Raw genomic sequence first — 17,655 nt, 5'->3', positions numbered from 1 at the left:
CTTGGATCTTCTTCAGCACCATAAGTGTAATGTCTAAAAAAACTCATCTTTTTTTCCTATGAAACCAATTCTTTCCTCACACCACAGTTCAGATGTCGGCATTCTCACAGTTACTTCCCACAGCTGTAATGTCCCCTCTCCCTCCCACAGAGTATTCCTTGAGAAAGTCTCTCACATCCTTCTTTTGCTTCCCACCACTGCATTTCAGATAGTAACTGTCTCATACACGTATTTGCCCTATGTCACTAACTTCCTACTAAGCCGCCCTGTTTTCAGTTTTCCCCCTCAGTTTTTACTGTACCAAAGAGCAGGAGAGGAGGAATACAGGAGAGAATGCATGGGGTATAAATGATACTGTCAGGACACATCTAATAGCTTTGGCACAGAGTCCGAGGCTATGTTGACTAAAGACATCCAGATATTTCTCCAGCAAAAAACGAGTTTATTCAGAACAGCAAGAAATTGGGACATGCAGCCAGGTGAGCCACATGCAACTCTGCTAAAACAGACAAGAGGAAGCTCTTTTATAGAAAGGAAAAGGAAGTTGGGGAGGGCTATGACAAAGGAAGAGTTTCACCTTTTGTGCTTTGTGATGGATGTAAGGCATGAGAGCTTTCCCTTCTGGCCTCCTCACTTCATTTTAAATGAGGTTTCTGGGGTTTTTTTGGGTTTTTTTTTACAGCTATCAGCTAATCTTCGTGCATGTAAGCACAATGTATTCTCTTCTTAAAAGGGAGGGAGGGAGAGAGAGATTTATAGGAGATCCACCTTAAACCATAACAATAGAAAAGGTTGAAGAAAAAAAAAAAGGATGGAAAAAGATACACCAAACAAATTCTAACAAGAAAAGCTGGTGAAATATTAACATGTGACAAAACAGACTCCAAAGTTAACTATTTAAGAGGTACAAAACGGAACACTTCATACTGATATAAAGGAATGCAGGGAAGACAATATGCCACCCCGATGTGCCACTTTGGCATGTGGACTGTTTTGAGGTAGAGGAGGTTAAGATGCAGCAAAATCTGGAAAAGCTTTTTAACTCTTCCTTAGATAAGGGGGGCTGTAACAGAAAGAGAGTTATTACCAGAGAGAAACTTTTGTTTTAGAAAAGTTATTTTTCATAAAAATATCTTGTAAATAATGTAAATATTAACATGTAATGGGCTTGTTATGATTTCTAAATAAATATATTTAAAGTGTCTCAGTTTTATTCCTAATAAGTAAATATCAGGAGATATAATCACACAAACAAAAGCTCTTTGGGGTCCTGAAGAATTTTTAAGAGTGTCAAAGTTCCTGAGACCAAAGAGTTTGAGAATTGCTGATCTAGAGGGATGCCAATGTGAAAGGAAAAAAAAAAATCCTGCACTTGAGTGAGAATGATGGAACCAAATAAAGACAGTTAAAGCTAGTTCAGTAGAGAATACCTACCTATTACACCTGCTAAACTATAGGGACCAAAAGGACCCATGTCTAGCTTATTTGTGTCTTTATCCCTTACAGGTAACCCACTGTCTGGTATTCAGTGGTTGCAAAACGAATATTTGTTTCATTGGTAACTACTGTGTTTCCCCGAAAATAAGATGTAGCTGGACAATCAGTTCTAATGAGTCTTCTGGAATGAGAGACGTAAGACCTCTGTTCCTAACCCTCTGTAAGCTGGCTTCCCCACCGGTAAAATAGGAAGGTGGTGGCTAGAGAAGCGACTCAAAAGCCAGAACTGTGGGACAACACATGGTCAGGGAAACCTGAAAACCAGAGCTGACAGAGTTAGCCTTGAGAGATTTCTTGCTCAAGAATTCTGAGTCTCTGAGGCCTTAATGAACCAACAGGACACACTCAATGGCAATGTCAGGCAGAGGATAGGACCAGATAGTCAGAACCTCCCTGTGAGGTTTCCAAATGTTGAGGGTGACCTTGGTATCAGAAAGTCACTCATTAGGCTCAGTGGGCAAGGACTGGTCTAAGAGATGTCCTTTGAGGCTGTGAAAACTCTGCCGTCGCCTTCTAATGCCTTTGTTTCTGTCCTGGCTTGTGCAGACATGAGTGACAGATGTCGGGTCCAGAGGTAGGCCCAGAACATACTTGGGATATTGCTGATACCTAGACAGCCCAGGAAAATGTTACTTTGGACCCTTTAAGGACCTACCTGCTGTGCTACAATGAGATACATAAAATACATGGTTAACTCTATTGGAAAGTGGTTCATCTTATCCTTTACCCTTCACCCATGGCCTTTAAACCCAAAGGTTGTGCCTCTCAGTCATATTAGCGGCAATGATCTGTTGACATCCTACTTCTGTGTGCAAATCATTCTTCAAGGTTAAGTCCAGCTGGGTGGCACCTACCTCCCAGATACTAGACTAGACAACTGCATCTACATTATGTTGTCCCATACCTTCGCATTTTTTATTAGCTCCTTGGCCCTCCCTTGGGGCCTCTCCTTGGACAGCAAAGTGCCCGTGCTGTTTTAGGAAAGATTAACCACGTCTATGGGCCAAAATATCAGTCTTTGGCCTTGTTTCTTCATTAGTAAGGTGGAGATGCCTGCGGCTCACTTCATTGAGATTCAGATTGGTTGGCAATGCTCTGGGCATCACCTATCGTTTAATAACATCAGACTGAATGCTCAGGATATGCCAAGTCTTTTGCCGGGTAGGTGTGTTTATTACCCATTTCAGCGCTCATAGCCCTGCATTTTTCAGATGAGAAAACAGGCTCAGAGGTTGAGTATCTTCCCCAAGGCCACCCCGAGGGGAAAGGGCAGAGGTGAGGTGTGTTTGGTTGCCCAGCCCTTGAACGGTCTGAGAGCGGCAGTGTCTGGCCTGAAGCCTCAGAGGCCTCGCCCCCACTACGGTCGCAGGGGGGAGTCGGCACGGCGCCCAGGGTGCCTCCCGCAATCCAAGGTGCGGGGGCGGGCGCGGGCCTGCCTTGGATACCCACACTTCCGGGATCCTGGAGCGGCCGGAAGTGAAGCTTCTCTCACTTCCGGTTCGGCCATTGTTTTCGCTTCTGCCGGCCGCGGTGGTGACCGTCGCCCAGACATCGCCGCCGCGGTGCCCCAGTGAGAGGACCCGTGGCGGGGAGAGAGGCGCTGTCGCGGCCGAGGTCGTGAGGCTGGAGCCACAGCCGCCCACGGCCGACCCCACGCTTCGCCCCTCCGGCCAGCGGGCGCGGTCCCTGTGATGCTCCGAAGCCGCCCGATGCGGAGACTTCTCTTTGTCCCAGTCCCCTGACCAGCCGTGCCTGGCACGGAGCCGGACACCTGCGGGTACAGCGATGAACAGGGCGGACGTGGCCAGGTGAGCGGCGCCTCGGAAACCTGGTTGCAGGCGAAATGTAAATAAGATGTTTTCCCAGCCTCGCACTAGACACAATAGGAAGCGTCATAAGTGGGTGAGACGCTGCCGGAATTTCAAACGTGGAGTGTGACTTGGAGACGCGAAAATCCAGATGAGTTAAACTGCCGAGCATTCGAAACAGCAAAGGAAGTGGGAAAATAGCCTGAACTTCCTGCATGTGTGGTATCTCAGAGCAGAGTTTACAGGTTATTTTTAAGTCCACCTTTGTCTTTTTAAAGAAATGGAATCCTAGAGAGATGTAGCTTACCACGATGCACGGTGACTTGGAAGCATAGCACAGATGCTCTAGCTACCACTGAGGTGCTGATTTTTACCATCTATAAACTGAATAAAAGTTTTCCCCCCACTTCAGTATCAGCCAAGTGAACCAATTTATTCGTTTGTCAGATAATGTTTTTCTGTATGCAATGTACACACATATGTACAAAGATGACTGGGAACCAGCCCTGCCCTTTGAGTCCTCCCAGGAAGTGGAGAGGCAGCCATGTAAACCACAAGCGCAGTGTGAGAAGTACTTTATCGCTGACTCAATAACCGCACTTAAGCCTAGAGAGAGCAGAGAGGCTTTCTAGGGAAGCTGGGTTGAGTAGAAAAGGTCTTGCATTTTCTGACTCCATCAGGTTCCTTTCTGTTGGTGGCCGTCCAGCAGTTTGGAGGATGTGAGTGGTGAGTTGTGTATAAACTAGTTAAAATACAGTGTTACAGTGAGAGGTACAGAGAAGGAGTTTTCCAGCTCTCTCCTTGCATGGGGCAGTCAAGAAAGCTTTCAAGAGAAAATGGCATTTGTCTGGGTCTTGATAGATTAGTAGGAGTTAGAAGTTTAAAGGAAGAAGAAAATCCAAACAGGGAAAGAGTGTTCTAGCTTTGTCTCTCGAGCTTTAGTCCCAAACTTTCTTTGTTGTGCATCTGTATCACAGTGGAGAAGAGTAGAAGAGTGTTAAGCCTGCACTGGCAACATAGGTTGATTTGTAAATTAGAGATGTGGACTATTTTTATAAATTTAATGCACATTATAAAACATACACTAACTAGGAGTTAAATAACAATTTCGTATTATGCACCCTTTGGATCACCTTGCATATCGCACATGTGGAGATCATAGGTGTCTTTCTAACCTGGATACCTGGGGAGAGTGGTAGGGGGTGTGGCTAGAACAGAGGCCTAAGGTATGAAGGGCTGAGAAAGCTAGGCATAGATATTTAGGTTCCATCCGGCAGGTGATGGGAGCCACTGAAAGTTTAAGAAGGGAAGTCACTTGGAGAGATGCTTACAGAAACTGCCTTGGTTGTGTTCTTTTTTCCTGGAGCTTTGCTGTTTAACTGTGGAGGTTCTGTCATCAGTCTGGGACTGAACACCTTAGAGCCTCTGATTTCTTCTCTCTTGATGTTTCTGTAGGTGACACTCCCATCTGCCCACACCCCCAACTCTGAAAAACAGCTCCTGAGACCTGAATTACAGACTATCATTGGACAAACTGCTTTTAATCAAACAAACTGCTTCAGGAACAAACTCTTTGGGGTCACAATGGCCACCCAAGGCAGGGGAACTTTAGGCTTCCTCCCCAGGGCTGCTGTTCTCCAGAAGCAGGAGGAGCGCCTGACTGTGAAGCAGGAGCCAGGGAGCCAGACCTGGGGGCAGGGCTGCAGTCTCCAAAAGAACCACCCTCCTGTCTGTGAAATTTTCCGGCTGCACTTCAGGCAGTTATGTTACCATGAGATGTCTGGGCCACAAGAGGCGCTGAGCAGGCTCCGGGAGCTCTGTCACTGGTGGCTGATGCCTGAGGTGCACACCAAGGAGCAGATCCTGGAGCTGCTGGTGCTGGAGCAGTTCCTGAGCATCCTGCCTGCGGAGCTCCGGACCTGGGTGCAGCTGCATCACCCTGAGAGTGGCGAGGAGGCTGTGGCTGTGGTAGAGGATTTCCAGAGACACCTCGGTGGACCAGGAGAGGTGAGCACTGAGTCTAGAATGGCATCTAGAACCATTCTCTAGTGCTTAGGTTAGCCTGGGAATAGGTGTTCTCCATTGCTTTGGCTCTAGGCTGGTTTGCCCTTAGGATTCTGGGCCAGTTCCATGGATAAAAAGGGAAATAGTTTCGTGCTCCAAGCCATAAACAAAAATGCAGTTCATAGCCAATCTCTGTGAATCACTTCGTGAAATAGTGTTTCGTGAGCCCAGCTTCAGTGTGGAGGTCCACACTGCACTCCTGGCCGGTAGAGGATCTACACACTGGTCGGAATGGGGGAGCATGACGGGGAGAAGTAAACCTTTGTGTGCTGATAACATGGACCCTCACTTGAGAAGTTCTTCTTACTCACTTTCTCGGACTTCTCAGAGTCAGTTCTGTCTTTTCCTCTTCGTAGGTAACATTTCTGCCTTATGAGAGGTAACATTTCTGGCTCTCATAATCATTTGTTCCTTTTCTAGCTTTTCAGACCCCACTGGGGTCTTTTTGCCTCTTTAATTCCAAATTCAGTTCTTCCTATTTCCCTGGGTTCTCTGAAATTTAAAGCAAGGTAACTCAAATTAGAGGACATGTTGGAGAGTGGTAACAGTGGGAAATCTGGCTTCTAGGACAACAGAGCTAACTAGCTTGGTGACCGTGTGTATCAGTCAGGGTTCAGCCAAAGAAAAACCATTAGCAAATTACATAAAATATGTAAATACTTTTATTTATATTATTGCTAGAAAGTGCTTGTATGATTGTGGGAGCTGACAAGGCAAATCTGAAATCTGTAGGGCAGGCCGTCAGGAAGGGCTGGCTGGAACTCTCAGGCACAGGCTGAAGCTGCTGTCCACAGGCAGAATTTCATCATGGACCTGTCAGCTCTGATTTTTAGGCCCTGCAACTGATTGAATCAGTCCGATCCAGATTATCTAGGATAATCTTTATTTAAATTAAACTGATTATGGATTTTAATCACATGTACAAAATACCTTCACAGCAACACCTCGGTGAGTGCTAATGACATATCAACCAGACCGTCACAACATGGATAAGTCATTTGCTCCAGATGAATCAAATTGCTCCATTGTAACTGAGCAGGGTGTATTAGGGTCCTTTCTACGTTTATTCCTTTGCACTTTACCAGGGAAAACCAGTATTTGAAATTTCCTGAGTATTCATCACATAATTTTATTCAGTTTTTTAAAAAAAGTGATTACATATCTCGGGAATCAATTCCAGTTGATGGGCGTCCTAGGGCTAGACCTTCTTCTAGGTGAACTAGCCAGTGCCCATTTGGAGTTACCAAATCCATTGTTAACCGTTATTTCCTTGTGAATCACCTTGTAAAATAGTAAACAAGTAAACACACAGGAACAAATCAGCCATTGCTAAGATCTAGAGAGCTACTAGGCCCAACCATGGGCAAAGACAAGTGGCTGAAGTATTTAGAGTGCCGTTTAGTGAGGAAGGTGGAAGACAAATTTTCCTATTTCCTACCTTCTTTTGCTTAAGCAGAAGAGAATGCTCCCTCCATTAAAGCTCAGTGTTTTTTTATCCAGGAAGCCTCAGAAAAAAGTAACTAAGTCACAAACCCAAGAGACTAACAGTTGACAGTCAGGGCAGCTGAACACTCATGGCTCCAGCTGAGGAGTGGCTCTCAATTTCTTATTCTGCCGCTATTGTCAGCTTAACTCTTCCGACATGAAGACATGAGAACAAGACTCTCTTCGAGCATGGGCTCATAAAATATATTTATGGCTAAATGAATAAACAAGCTTTGTCATGGCAGTTTGCCAGGAAATTAAGTAATATCAGGGCAGATCAGTGTCAGTTTGCTTAGCAGGAGTGAGCATGTACATGTGTGCACATTGGAGCTGGAGAGGATTATAGAGTACTCCCTGCTGGGCTGCGGATCATGCAGCTTACAGAATGCCTTTATACCCTGTGTCTTATTTCTGTTCCTAGCAGGCTTACAAAAGACGCAAAGAGTAATCATTGTCTCCATGTGACAAGCGCTGCCAGCACAGAATGGTTAATTGACTCATCTAAGGTTACAGAGCTAGTAAGCATTCCCTTTGTCCATGGGACGTGACCGAAGTGTTGGGTTCCTGCTGAGTGCCACCAAGTGTGGGAACCAGGATTTTTCAGCTTCTTTGGTTCTAAGCCCCTAGCTTTCCCCTAGTGTCTTGCTGTGGAGTGCCATCTGAGACTGAAAATTGGAACGAGGATTTCATGCCTGTGAGGAAAGGAAACCTGTTTGAGTCCTAGATAATGAATAGGAACTGTATCAGGATTTAATTGCTGATGAAGTACAAGGTTGTGTTGTCACAGTGCAGTTAAGTTCTATTTTCTGCCAGTGCCCACAGCTGCTGTATTTGAGAACTGTAACTCGCATTTATAAGAACTGTCCAGTAGAGAGCCTGGAACCACAGACCCCAGGCAGACTTCTGCTCCCACACTACACTGGAGAGAGACACACTAAAGGAGTGAGTCCCCTTCCATCTCAGCAGCTGTAACCCAATCCGGCAAATCCAGTATGGTTTATTGAAGGAGCAGTTATTTTTACAATATGCCGTACTATGTACATGCCAGAGCAAGTGAGCTTATACATGTGATTTATTTAGATAATGTTTTAGGTTTTCTGCTCCAAATGCTGGTAAAAATAGTAGCCATGAGATTATGAGGAGCTAATTTGAGGACAGTAAGCAATGGTTAGAAATAAAAGGTCTGTGCTCTGAGGTATTCTCAAGGTCTCTAAAGACTGGAGTTATCTCGTTTTATTTGACTTTTTAAATATAAATTATTGGGGAAAGGTAGTACTGAATTTGCAGATAACCCTAAAAAGTTTTAGCAAAATATCGAGAGGATGTCAGTGAGCAAATATTAATTGAGCACCAGTGTTGGGCCAAACGTAGTTCTAGTTGCTAGTGATCCAGACAAAGCTCTTACCCTCAAAAAGCTTATATTCATTGGGGGCACAATAGATAATAAAGGTATGCATCAGATCATATAAAGGTTCATTTAATACTTGGTATAGAAAATGTAATCAGGTAATTTGAGAGCGTGATTATCCTCGCTTTGTCACTATGGTCAGGGGTGGTGGTTCTGAAGAGGAGACACTTTTGCTGATAGAAATTGGAAAAGCTCTTTTGAGGATTGTTGGCTACTATTCTGGGATGTTGCCTCAGAAGCATTATTTGTGCACACATAGGCAGACACAATTGTCAGTTTTCATTTCCTTGGTACTTCTGATTGGTCTCTTCTGCAGGCTAAGGCCTTAGGGAGTGTACTAAATTGCTCTCCTGGCTCTTTTTCTGGATGGTTCTTAAAGTGAATTTGTGTCTGAAGAACTGACACAGTGGAAGTCCATATAATCTGGTCTTCAAGCTCCTAACAGGAAGGTCAACAGAGGGATGGCCAGTAGGACTGCAAGCGGCAGACCCCGCTCTGACAGTTTTCCCCCCAATGGGCTGCACTGGTGGGGCTGGAAGGACACTCTGGCTCTTCTTTACCCTGGCTTTCTTACTAGGGGTACTTCTTAGAGGTTTGGGGTTCTGTACCTTCAAGGATGCTCTTTTGAACCCAATTATATTTCCTTGCCTCTAGGTTTCAGCTCCAGCACAGGAACAGGAAATGCATTTGGAGGAGAGGACAACCCTCGGTGCAACAGAGGAATCTCCTCCTACCTCACCCCTCAGTGAGGGTTCAGCCCCTGGAGCCCACCTTGAGCCTCCTCCTGTCCCAGGGGCACACCACCTCCCCAATGGGCACTCTGGTATCACCTCTCCAATTCTGGCTTGAAGTCACGCCTCCCTTCTCTCTTCTAGAGTCTCGTTTCCTTCATCTCCCCATCTCCTACCCTATTAAAATCCCTCATTGCCCTGCCCTCTGTCTTCCTTCCCTAGTGACTTTGTTCCTTTTGCTTATTTTTCAATCATTTGTGTATTTAGCAAATTTTTGTCAAGCACATGTCATGGGAAAGGCACTGTTGGGGACCAGAGAGATGCAGTACCCCGCCACTGCTTTCAAAGAGCTTGTTACCTAGTTAGCAGAGAGTCAGCCATAGTGCAAGAAGAGGCAACCTCAGAAGATAGGTATGAGTGAGATCTGTGCCCAGGCATTTGATGCCATCACAAATGAGCAATGTGGATATTGTTAATGGTGAGCTAGAGTGGGTAGGGGATGCTTCATAGGGGAGGTAACAGTGAAAAATCGGGGAGGAATTTAAAGGGTAGAAAAAATTGGGAGGTGCCAGAGCAGAGGACATTAGGTGCCAGAGCAGAGGATGTAAGCAAAGACTCTTAGTGGGAGTTCCTCAGACCCCATTGAGGTGGGGTCAAGGAGGAGTATATTTAGGAGCTTGAGGTTTATTTGTACAGGACCTTAGAGGTGAGGCCAGGAAGGTTTCTGGGGACAGGGGATGGTGTGTTAGAAACAATATTTTAGGATGATTACTCTGGTACATGTGAGCCCTGTGGATCAAATGGGGAGACCAGGAGCCTCAGTAGAGGCTAGTGTAGGACAGTAGATGTGAGGCAGTTACTGCCTGAGAGGGGTTGAGTGGAATGGAAAGTGATAGATATGACAGACATTGTGAAGGAAGGATCCAGCGGGCAATAGAGAGACGGGGGGAATCAGAGGAGTTGGGCCAATGTCTGGGGTCATTGACAGAACTTGAGAAGTCAGGAAAGGAAAGTGGTAAGAGCATGCATTTTAGACACTGAACTTAAGGTGCTGTGGGACACCACATGGAGTGTCCAGTAGACAACTGGAAGCCTGTGATGGGTGGAGAAGAGCCAGGAACTGTGAGAGCAGCATTAGAGCAGTGACAGTCAGTGAGTCTCACAGACAGAAAAAAGAAGCTCTGAGGCCTGAATGCCTGGAGTGAGCAAGCGAGAGGGCAGGAGAAGGAAGAGAAACCAGGGAATGAGAGCCAGAGATCTGAGGGGAAATCAGGTGAGGCTGATGCTAGGAAAGTTATGGGAGAGAGCAGTCAGAAGACAGCTTCCTTCGGAGAAGGTCAAAGATGAGGGTTGGGAGAAGCCAGTTCTGTTTGAGCAGGGACCTCGTACTGTGTCCTCCATGGAAAACTCACAGCATAGTTAGGACAACACCTGTATGGAAGGGGCATGAGAGTGAGTGTGTGTGGATCTGCCTGCGTTCTTTTGAATCCACTCACTGGGATACAGACCTGATTGGAGCCAACGGCAGGCCTTGTCCCACTCATGGCTTTCTTTCCTCCCTCAGCTCATGGTGCTTCCCGGGTGTCTGCCCTTCCCCAAGCAAGGCACTTAGGAGACCAAGCAGTGGCACCTGTGCTTCGGATGGTCAGGCCCCAGGTGAGCGTGGTTCTCTGTCTTTCTGGCGTTCCTGAGTCTGTGGCCCAGGAATAGGTAGAGCTCACCTCTGGGCGCTGGCCATTCTGAGACTGCGCCTGTGGCTTCCCCAGGGCTGGCCCCACCTGCTGAGTTCATGAACTCTCTCGTGCCCTGGACTTGTCCTTTTAGATGTGTCATCCCCGCTTGTCCCTCTCCCACCCCTTTGCCCACCAGGGCCTTTACCCTGTGCTCTTGGTACCCGTCATGACTGCCATTCAGTCTGGGAATGTCCCTGAGCAGTAGAAGCTTGTCATTCCAGGGGTCGGCAGCATATGGGTTCCCATCTGTGGACTGTACTGAGAAGAAGGGCAGAGGTCTAGCACGGAGTCGGAGAAGCCTGAACCGGAACGTCAGGCCGGAAACGTACCGCAGCATGGCCTCGTTGGGTAATGATTCTGAGCCCCAGCGCCTTCACTTCTGCATCCCTCACATGTCCTTTTCTATATTCTTGTTCTTGATGACCTTTTATTATGAAAAATGGGAAACACACAAAGTGGAGAGAACAGTATAATGAACCTGTTTGCGCCCTTCACTGAGCTTTAACAGTTAACAACTTTCTCTTCATTATGGATTGAGCCAGGGTGGTTTACTTAGTAAAAGCCGAAAGATTTATACGATCTGAAGAGAAACCAGAGTGTAGGGTGGTTTAGTTAGAATCTGTGGTTGTAAGGAACAGAGCCACTCACCTTGTCGTAAGTAATGAGCTATGTTACTTACAACAAGGCTAAAGGAGTGGGAACCCCGAACAAACCAATTGCTAGACCAGACTTGGAGAAGCAGGGCCTGTTGAGACTGGGAGCCTGGGAGCGTGAGCAACAAAAGGAAACGAATGTTACACGTCCTTGTACTGGGAATGTCACACAGCTGCTCCCTGCATATCTGTTTTGTCCTCCCACTGCTACCTGTTCTCTTTACTCTGAATCTTTTGGCTGCTCCTAGCTGAATTGAACAAGATTAGACTTTCTGTACCTCACGCTTCCTGCTCGCTGTGGCTCCTAGTGGCTTGACTTCTCTCCATGCATCATTTCAGCTCGAGCTTTTACTTGTAGTTTCCTTCACGTTGCCCTACTTCCTGTTCTGAGTTTCCTTAGACAGGGACTCCGAGGGTGGTTCAGCAGTGAAATATCATGTCTGTTTGGGCAGAACTTTGGCTCTGGCCACAGCAGGGGCCTATGTCTAATGTACAGAAAATGTACACTTGGGTGTATTGCCTGGCCCTGGTCCAGTCACCTGAGCCAGGTGAGTCCATCATAGGATGGGCTGCGTACTTTGCACACAGCATGATTGCCTTAGCTTCCCCTTCAGGAAAGACTGGAGCAGGGCAGCTTCCTTGAAGGTGCTGTCGTCAGGACAGGTTGTGTGATTGACAAGTCTAGGACAGTAGCCTACTCTGGAGAGGGTGGGCTCAGGAGTCAGGGATTCAGAAATCTGCAACTTCCACATTCTAAAGTAGCATGATGATTTGTAGCCTTGGTTTAGATGTGATTGAAAGGAACCAAGATTTTTGTGTTTAGCTATACACATGATTGCCCTGCCTTCTCCCAGCTTTGGTATTAAAAAATTCTAGAATTCAAAAACCCATATTCAACTGCTCAGTCCTTATAATTGCAGATTATCAAGATGCCAAAGACGTATTTTGATTTATATTTAAAATAATTGATGCCCTTCTTAATTTTCACAGGCGTGCCCCACTGTCTCCTACCAGTCCAGAGCTCCAGGATCTAGGCGATCCCACTTTTCGAGCTCTAGTCTTCCCTTCAGTACTTAGCCCAGCATTTCTGAACCTATAGCTTCTCAAAATCTTGGTACTTTCCTGTTGTCCCAGCAGCAGTTCTTTTTTACACTTTTTTCCTAATCATACCTTCATAATGTAAATCTCCCTTCAACGTTCGTGTTTGCCCACACTGTTTCTCATATTTGATTTGAGGTATTTGCCATCACACTCTCCCCAACATCTTTGCTGAGAATCATGGAACCATACAATGTCATGGTTGGAGAAGATCTTAGAGTTTATAATCAACTAAGGAGACGTAGCATCTAAGTGACTTCTGGAAGATCAAACATGCTTTACATCTGGTCTGTAGCCTTTCAGTTACCCTGCTCACTTGTCTGTGCTGACTCAACATCTGTCTGTCCTGATGGCTCTTCATCCACAGCCATCTTCCCCTTCTTTGTCTTTCTGGTAATTAGAAAAATTTGAGCTGTTTCTCATTTTCTGTCCTGTTCTCAATGTGCCACCTCACTCCTTACCCATAATGTGAAGTTTTTTCAGGTGCATAGACTCCTGATGATTCTGTTTCCTCAGTAGAACAAAAAATGAGTAAAAGCTGTTTTCTTCTTTCTCTTGGCAGCAGGGGAGTCTGGGGTGGAGAGTTCAGAGTTGCCTCCAAAGCAGGAAATTTCTAAAGGATCAGAGTCATCTTCTGATGGGACATCAGGAGGCCTCTATGGGGTGGTTCCTGGGGGACCAGAGGCTGCAGATGTCTGTAAAGATGCTTTAGAGAAGCTAGAAGTGCAACACTCAGATGAGGAAGGGAGCCGACTGGAAAGCGGTTTCTTGGAAAGAACTTGTGAGGATAAAAACAAATCCACCAAAAATGGATGTGATGAATATAAGGAATTTGGGGAATGTCCAGATCTGCCCTCCAGTCCTACAGAAAGTCAAGGAGTTCTGAAGGCACAGAAATTCTATCAATGTTATGAATGTGGCAAAACTTTTAATCGGAGTTCACACCTTATTGGCCATCAGAGAATCCACACAGGAGAGAAACCCTATGAGTGTAATGAGTGTGGTAAGACCTTCAGGCAGACCTCTCAGCTCATAGTTCATCTCAGAATCCACACAGGAGAAAAGCCCTATGAATGCAGCAAGTGTGGGAAGACCTATCGGCACAGCTCCCACCTCATTCAACACCAGCGACTCCACAATGGGGAGAAACCATATAAATGTAACAAATGTGGAAAAGCCTTTACTCAGAGTTCCCAACTCATTGATCACCAGAGAACCCATACAGGGGAGAAACCTTATGAATGCAATGAATGTGGGGAGACCTTCATTAGGAATAAAAGTCTCGTCCGACATCAGGTACTTCACACTGGCAAGAAACCTTACAAGTGTAGCGAGTGTGAGAAAGCTTTCTGTTCTAATAGAAATCTTATTGACCATCAGAGAATCCATACTGGGGAGAAGCCTTATGAGTGTATTGAATGTGGCAGGGCCTTCAGTCGGAGTAAATGTCTTACTCGACATCAAAGCCTCCATACTGGGGAAAAACCTTACAAATGTAAGGAGTGTGGGAAAGCCTTTAGTCAGAACTCTCAACTTGTTGACCATGAGCGAATTCATACTGGAGAAAAACCTTTTGAATGTAGTGAGTGTGGTAAGGCATTCAGCCTGAGTAAATGTCTCATTCGACATCAGAGACTTCACACAGGTGAAAAGCCCTATAAATGTAATGAGTGTGGAAAATCCTTCAATCAAAACTCACACCTCATTATACACCAGAGAATTCACACTGGCGAGAAACCTTACGAATGTAATGAGTGTGGGAAGGTCTTCAGTTACAGCTCCAGTCTCATGGTACATCAGAGAACTCACACTGGGGAGAAACCCTATAAATGCAATGACTGTGGGAAAGCTTTTAGTGACAGCTCACAACTCATTGTGCACCAAAGAGTTCATACTGGTGAGAAACCCTATGAATGTATTGAGTGTGGGAAAGCCTTCAGTCAGCGTTCCACTTTTAATCACCACCAGCGAACTCACACTGGAGAGAAGCACTCAGTTCTGACTCAGTCAGTTTCATAAAGCATAAGTTCCCAAGACAGAGAGCAAGGATCTTTGAATTAAGTTTTATTTATAAGAAATATGCTCAACCTGTTCTCTTGGAACACATAATCAAAGTGGGCCATTCCCTAAATGCTGTCTGCTGGGTCATAGAGTTGGGAGAGGGAGTAACAGTACAGTCCTTCCCCACTATTGGGGAAGTAAGGACTGCACATGTCATGTACTTGTAGGGTTTCTGTTTCCTTCCTTCTACCTTTCCTTCCTTCCTTCCTTCCTTCCTTCCTTCCTTCCTTCCTTCCTTCCTTCCTTCCTTCTTTCCTTCCTACTTGCCCTCCTTCCCTCCTTCCTTCCCTTCTTCCCTCCCTCCCTCCCTTCTCTCTCTCTTTCTGTCTCTCTCCTGTTTAAAAATGTATTTCATTTCTTAGTTATGCATCCTAATCAGACTGTGTTTCTCAAGGACAGAGATTATACCTTCCTTATTCTGTTTGACCTCTGTTTCACTATTTACATAAAGTCATTCTCTAAGACTCTGATTTTTTTCTCTTGGCTGTGACCCTCTTTTTAAACTTCTACTCTGATCTAGACCCTCATCATTTGTGTTCCCTACCCAGAAAACATTTTCTTCCTGTTGGCTAATCTGTGTTCCTCAGAACCTTCCACATCCATCTCATCTCTGGAAGACTGTCTTCTTCAAATGCTTCTTCATTCTTCTTAAACTTCTGTTTATATGACCTCAGTGCTTTGAGTTAGCTGGTGCTACAATGTGCAACTGTTGCTAAATTGTTGTGTAAATTATTTTCAACTTAATGCATATGTGTTTACATTCATCCCAACTTATTGTAGGCTCTTTGAGGTTGGGTATGGTATCTATTTCTTTTAGCATATAGATAATAATTTTCACATAGTAGTTGTTAATAAATAATTTTTAAAAAACAATTCTATTGAATCTTTCTTAAATTGGGTACAGTCTCCCTCCCCCTTTCCCCAACCAGACCAGAAGTTTCTAAATATGAAAGTGGCATTTCATCATAGGATATCACATACAAACACCTCATTGATGCCTTCTGCATGTATTTCTGGATGTCTCACTACCTTTACTTCATTGTTGGTTTCTGATATATGTTCTATTGTATGTAGGAAGTTTCCTTCTAGTCCCATTTTTCGAAGAAGCAATGTGGTATCATAGTTAAGGACACAGATTTTGTGCTTAGAAGTCTAGGTTCAATCCTGACTGCATTCTTTTTTAGGTGTGTGATCCTGGGCAAGTCAGTTGGCTTCCTGGTGTCACAGTTCTTCCATCTCTAATCCGGAGCTGCCTTATAGGGATGTTAGGATAATATTAGTTCACTTGTGTAAGGCACTTAAAACAATGCTTGGCACATAGTACACTAGCAGTTATTCTTAGAATTTTTATTAAGATGGTTGCTAAATTCTTTCAAGTTTTAAAAGAAATCTATTGTAATTTTATTGGTCATGTCTCTTTTTTTTTGATAACTTTCCAAATAATTGAAATTTCTTTGTGTACCTGATATAAATTTATTTGTGGTGAGTTTTTGGAAGTACAGAAGTGGATTGAATTTACTAAGGTTTTGCAGGCTTTGCAAAATGTATTTGGAAAAAATTTTTTTGTGTGTATTACTCTGGAGGAATTTGCATAGTATGGGAATTAGTTTTTGAAGGGTAAAAATAACTGGGCCTGATGCATTCTGGGGGAGGAGGGTATTAGGACAGATAAATATTTAGCAAAATTTTGATTAATGGTTGCCTTTTTAGGTTTCTCCCTCTGTGCAAATTTTGGTAATATGTATCTGGAAATCATTTTTACTGGGCTCTCAGTTGCATAAAGTTTTACCTACTCTATAAAATTAATATACTTTCTTCTGAGTATGTAGTTAGAGCTCTATTTTCATATATAATGTTTTACATTTTGGTTTCCTTTCAATTTTTCTGTCATGATTATCAAGTTTAGTTGGTTTTGTTTCTCTTTGGAACTCCAGTTTTTGTTGAATATATTTTTTTGATGTTTTTTTTTACTGCATCAGGTTACAGAGGTTTTTCATTCATCCTATATTTCATTTGATTTTTCCCCCATTAGTCACTTATGAGGTCTTTCCGGTCATGATATTTGCCGCAAAATAGGGAAAGTGGGTTTTCCTTGAATCCTTTTAGAGTCCAATTGGATGCTGTTAAAAATGTCAGTTTGGATCTGAATCTAGGTTAGTTGTAAATTTACTTTACTGATATTTACTTCAGCAGTAAAGAAGTAAAGGATCAGCTCAACGTTTTGGTAATCTGATTGAAACCCTTCCACCTAGAGCCAGTTTTTTGTATCTAGCTTTCTTTTTGCCCCTGCCTTCATATCGTATTTCCATGAAAATAAGACCTGACCGGAAAATATGCCCTAGTATGATTTTTCAGGATGCTCGTAATATAAGCCCTACCCCAACAATAAGCCCCAGTTAAGATCATCAGCCAGACGGACACATTTAGTACGTCCGTTGCAACACACAACAGATGTATTGAATTATAAAATACCATGTTTCCCCGAAAATAAGACCTAACCAGAAAATAAGCCCTAGCGTGATTTTTCAAGATGCTCGTAATATAAAATAAGCCCTACTGTATTTAACCGAAAATAAGACCGGGTCTTATATTAATTTTTGCTCCAAAAGACACATTAGGGCTTATTTTATATTATGAGCATCCTGAAAAATCATGCTAGGGCTTATTTTCTGGTTAGGTCTTATTTTCGGGAAAACACGGTAATAATATATAATTAAATATAAATAATATTGACATTAATACTTGAATGATAACATAAATTATAATTAAGTATTTGTGCATACCCAAGTGGGCACCTTTGGACAAGAGGTAAATGCCTATGTAAACAGATGAACTTGAGACTTATTGCCAAATGACCAATCGGAGTACAGACACAATGCATGAATAACGTGTGTACTTAATAACAAAAAGACGTGGTTGTGTCTAATATGAATCTTCATAATTCAATACATTGTGTGTTGTAAAGGACGTACTTAATGCACTTGTATGAAATAAAGAAACGTTTTCTGAATTTTGATGCCTGCAATTTTTCGTCACTTTTGTGTGGACCATCATTCTTAACTGTCATTTTTGTTGCTACTCCTGTCTTGTAAGCCTTCAATTAACATTTGATTTAAT

General features: G+C 44.0%; 1 protein-coding gene across 4 annotated transcripts in view; it reads left to right on the top strand.

The window, feature by feature from the left end:
* The first annotated feature begins 2,963 nt into the window (after positions 1 to 2,963).
* ZNF660 (zinc finger protein 660) overlaps positions 2,964 to 17,655 on the top strand; it is a 32,431-nt gene continuing 17,739 nt past the window's right edge. Inside the window, exons 1-6 of one of the 4 annotated variants that reach the window (XM_074312515.1) lie at positions 2,964 to 3,305; positions 4,761 to 5,312; positions 8,917 to 9,007; positions 10,558 to 10,649; positions 10,948 to 11,074; positions 13,040 to 14,791. In XM_074312515.1, the coding sequence (XP_074168616.1) occupies positions 4,890 to 5,312; positions 8,917 to 9,007; positions 10,558 to 10,649; positions 10,948 to 11,074; positions 13,040 to 14,496 (2,190 nt within the window). In that variant the 5' untranslated portion in view covers positions 2,964 to 3,305; positions 4,761 to 4,889 and the 3' untranslated portion in view covers positions 14,497 to 14,791. Of the gene's footprint in view, positions 3,306 to 4,760; positions 5,313 to 8,916; positions 9,086 to 10,557; positions 10,650 to 10,947; positions 11,075 to 13,039; positions 17,549 to 17,655 lie in introns of those variants that run through there. The other 3 variants (XM_019724095.2, XM_074312518.1, XM_074312516.1) reach the window with 3 other exon arrangements.

This window comes from Rhinolophus sinicus, linkage group LG10, assembly GCF_036562045.2.
Source record: "Rhinolophus sinicus isolate RSC01 linkage group LG10, ASM3656204v1, whole genome shotgun sequence".
NCBI classification, from domain to species: domain Eukaryota; kingdom Metazoa; phylum Chordata; class Mammalia; order Chiroptera; family Rhinolophidae; genus Rhinolophus; species Rhinolophus sinicus.
This window is presented reverse-complemented; position numbering and strand designations above follow the sequence as displayed.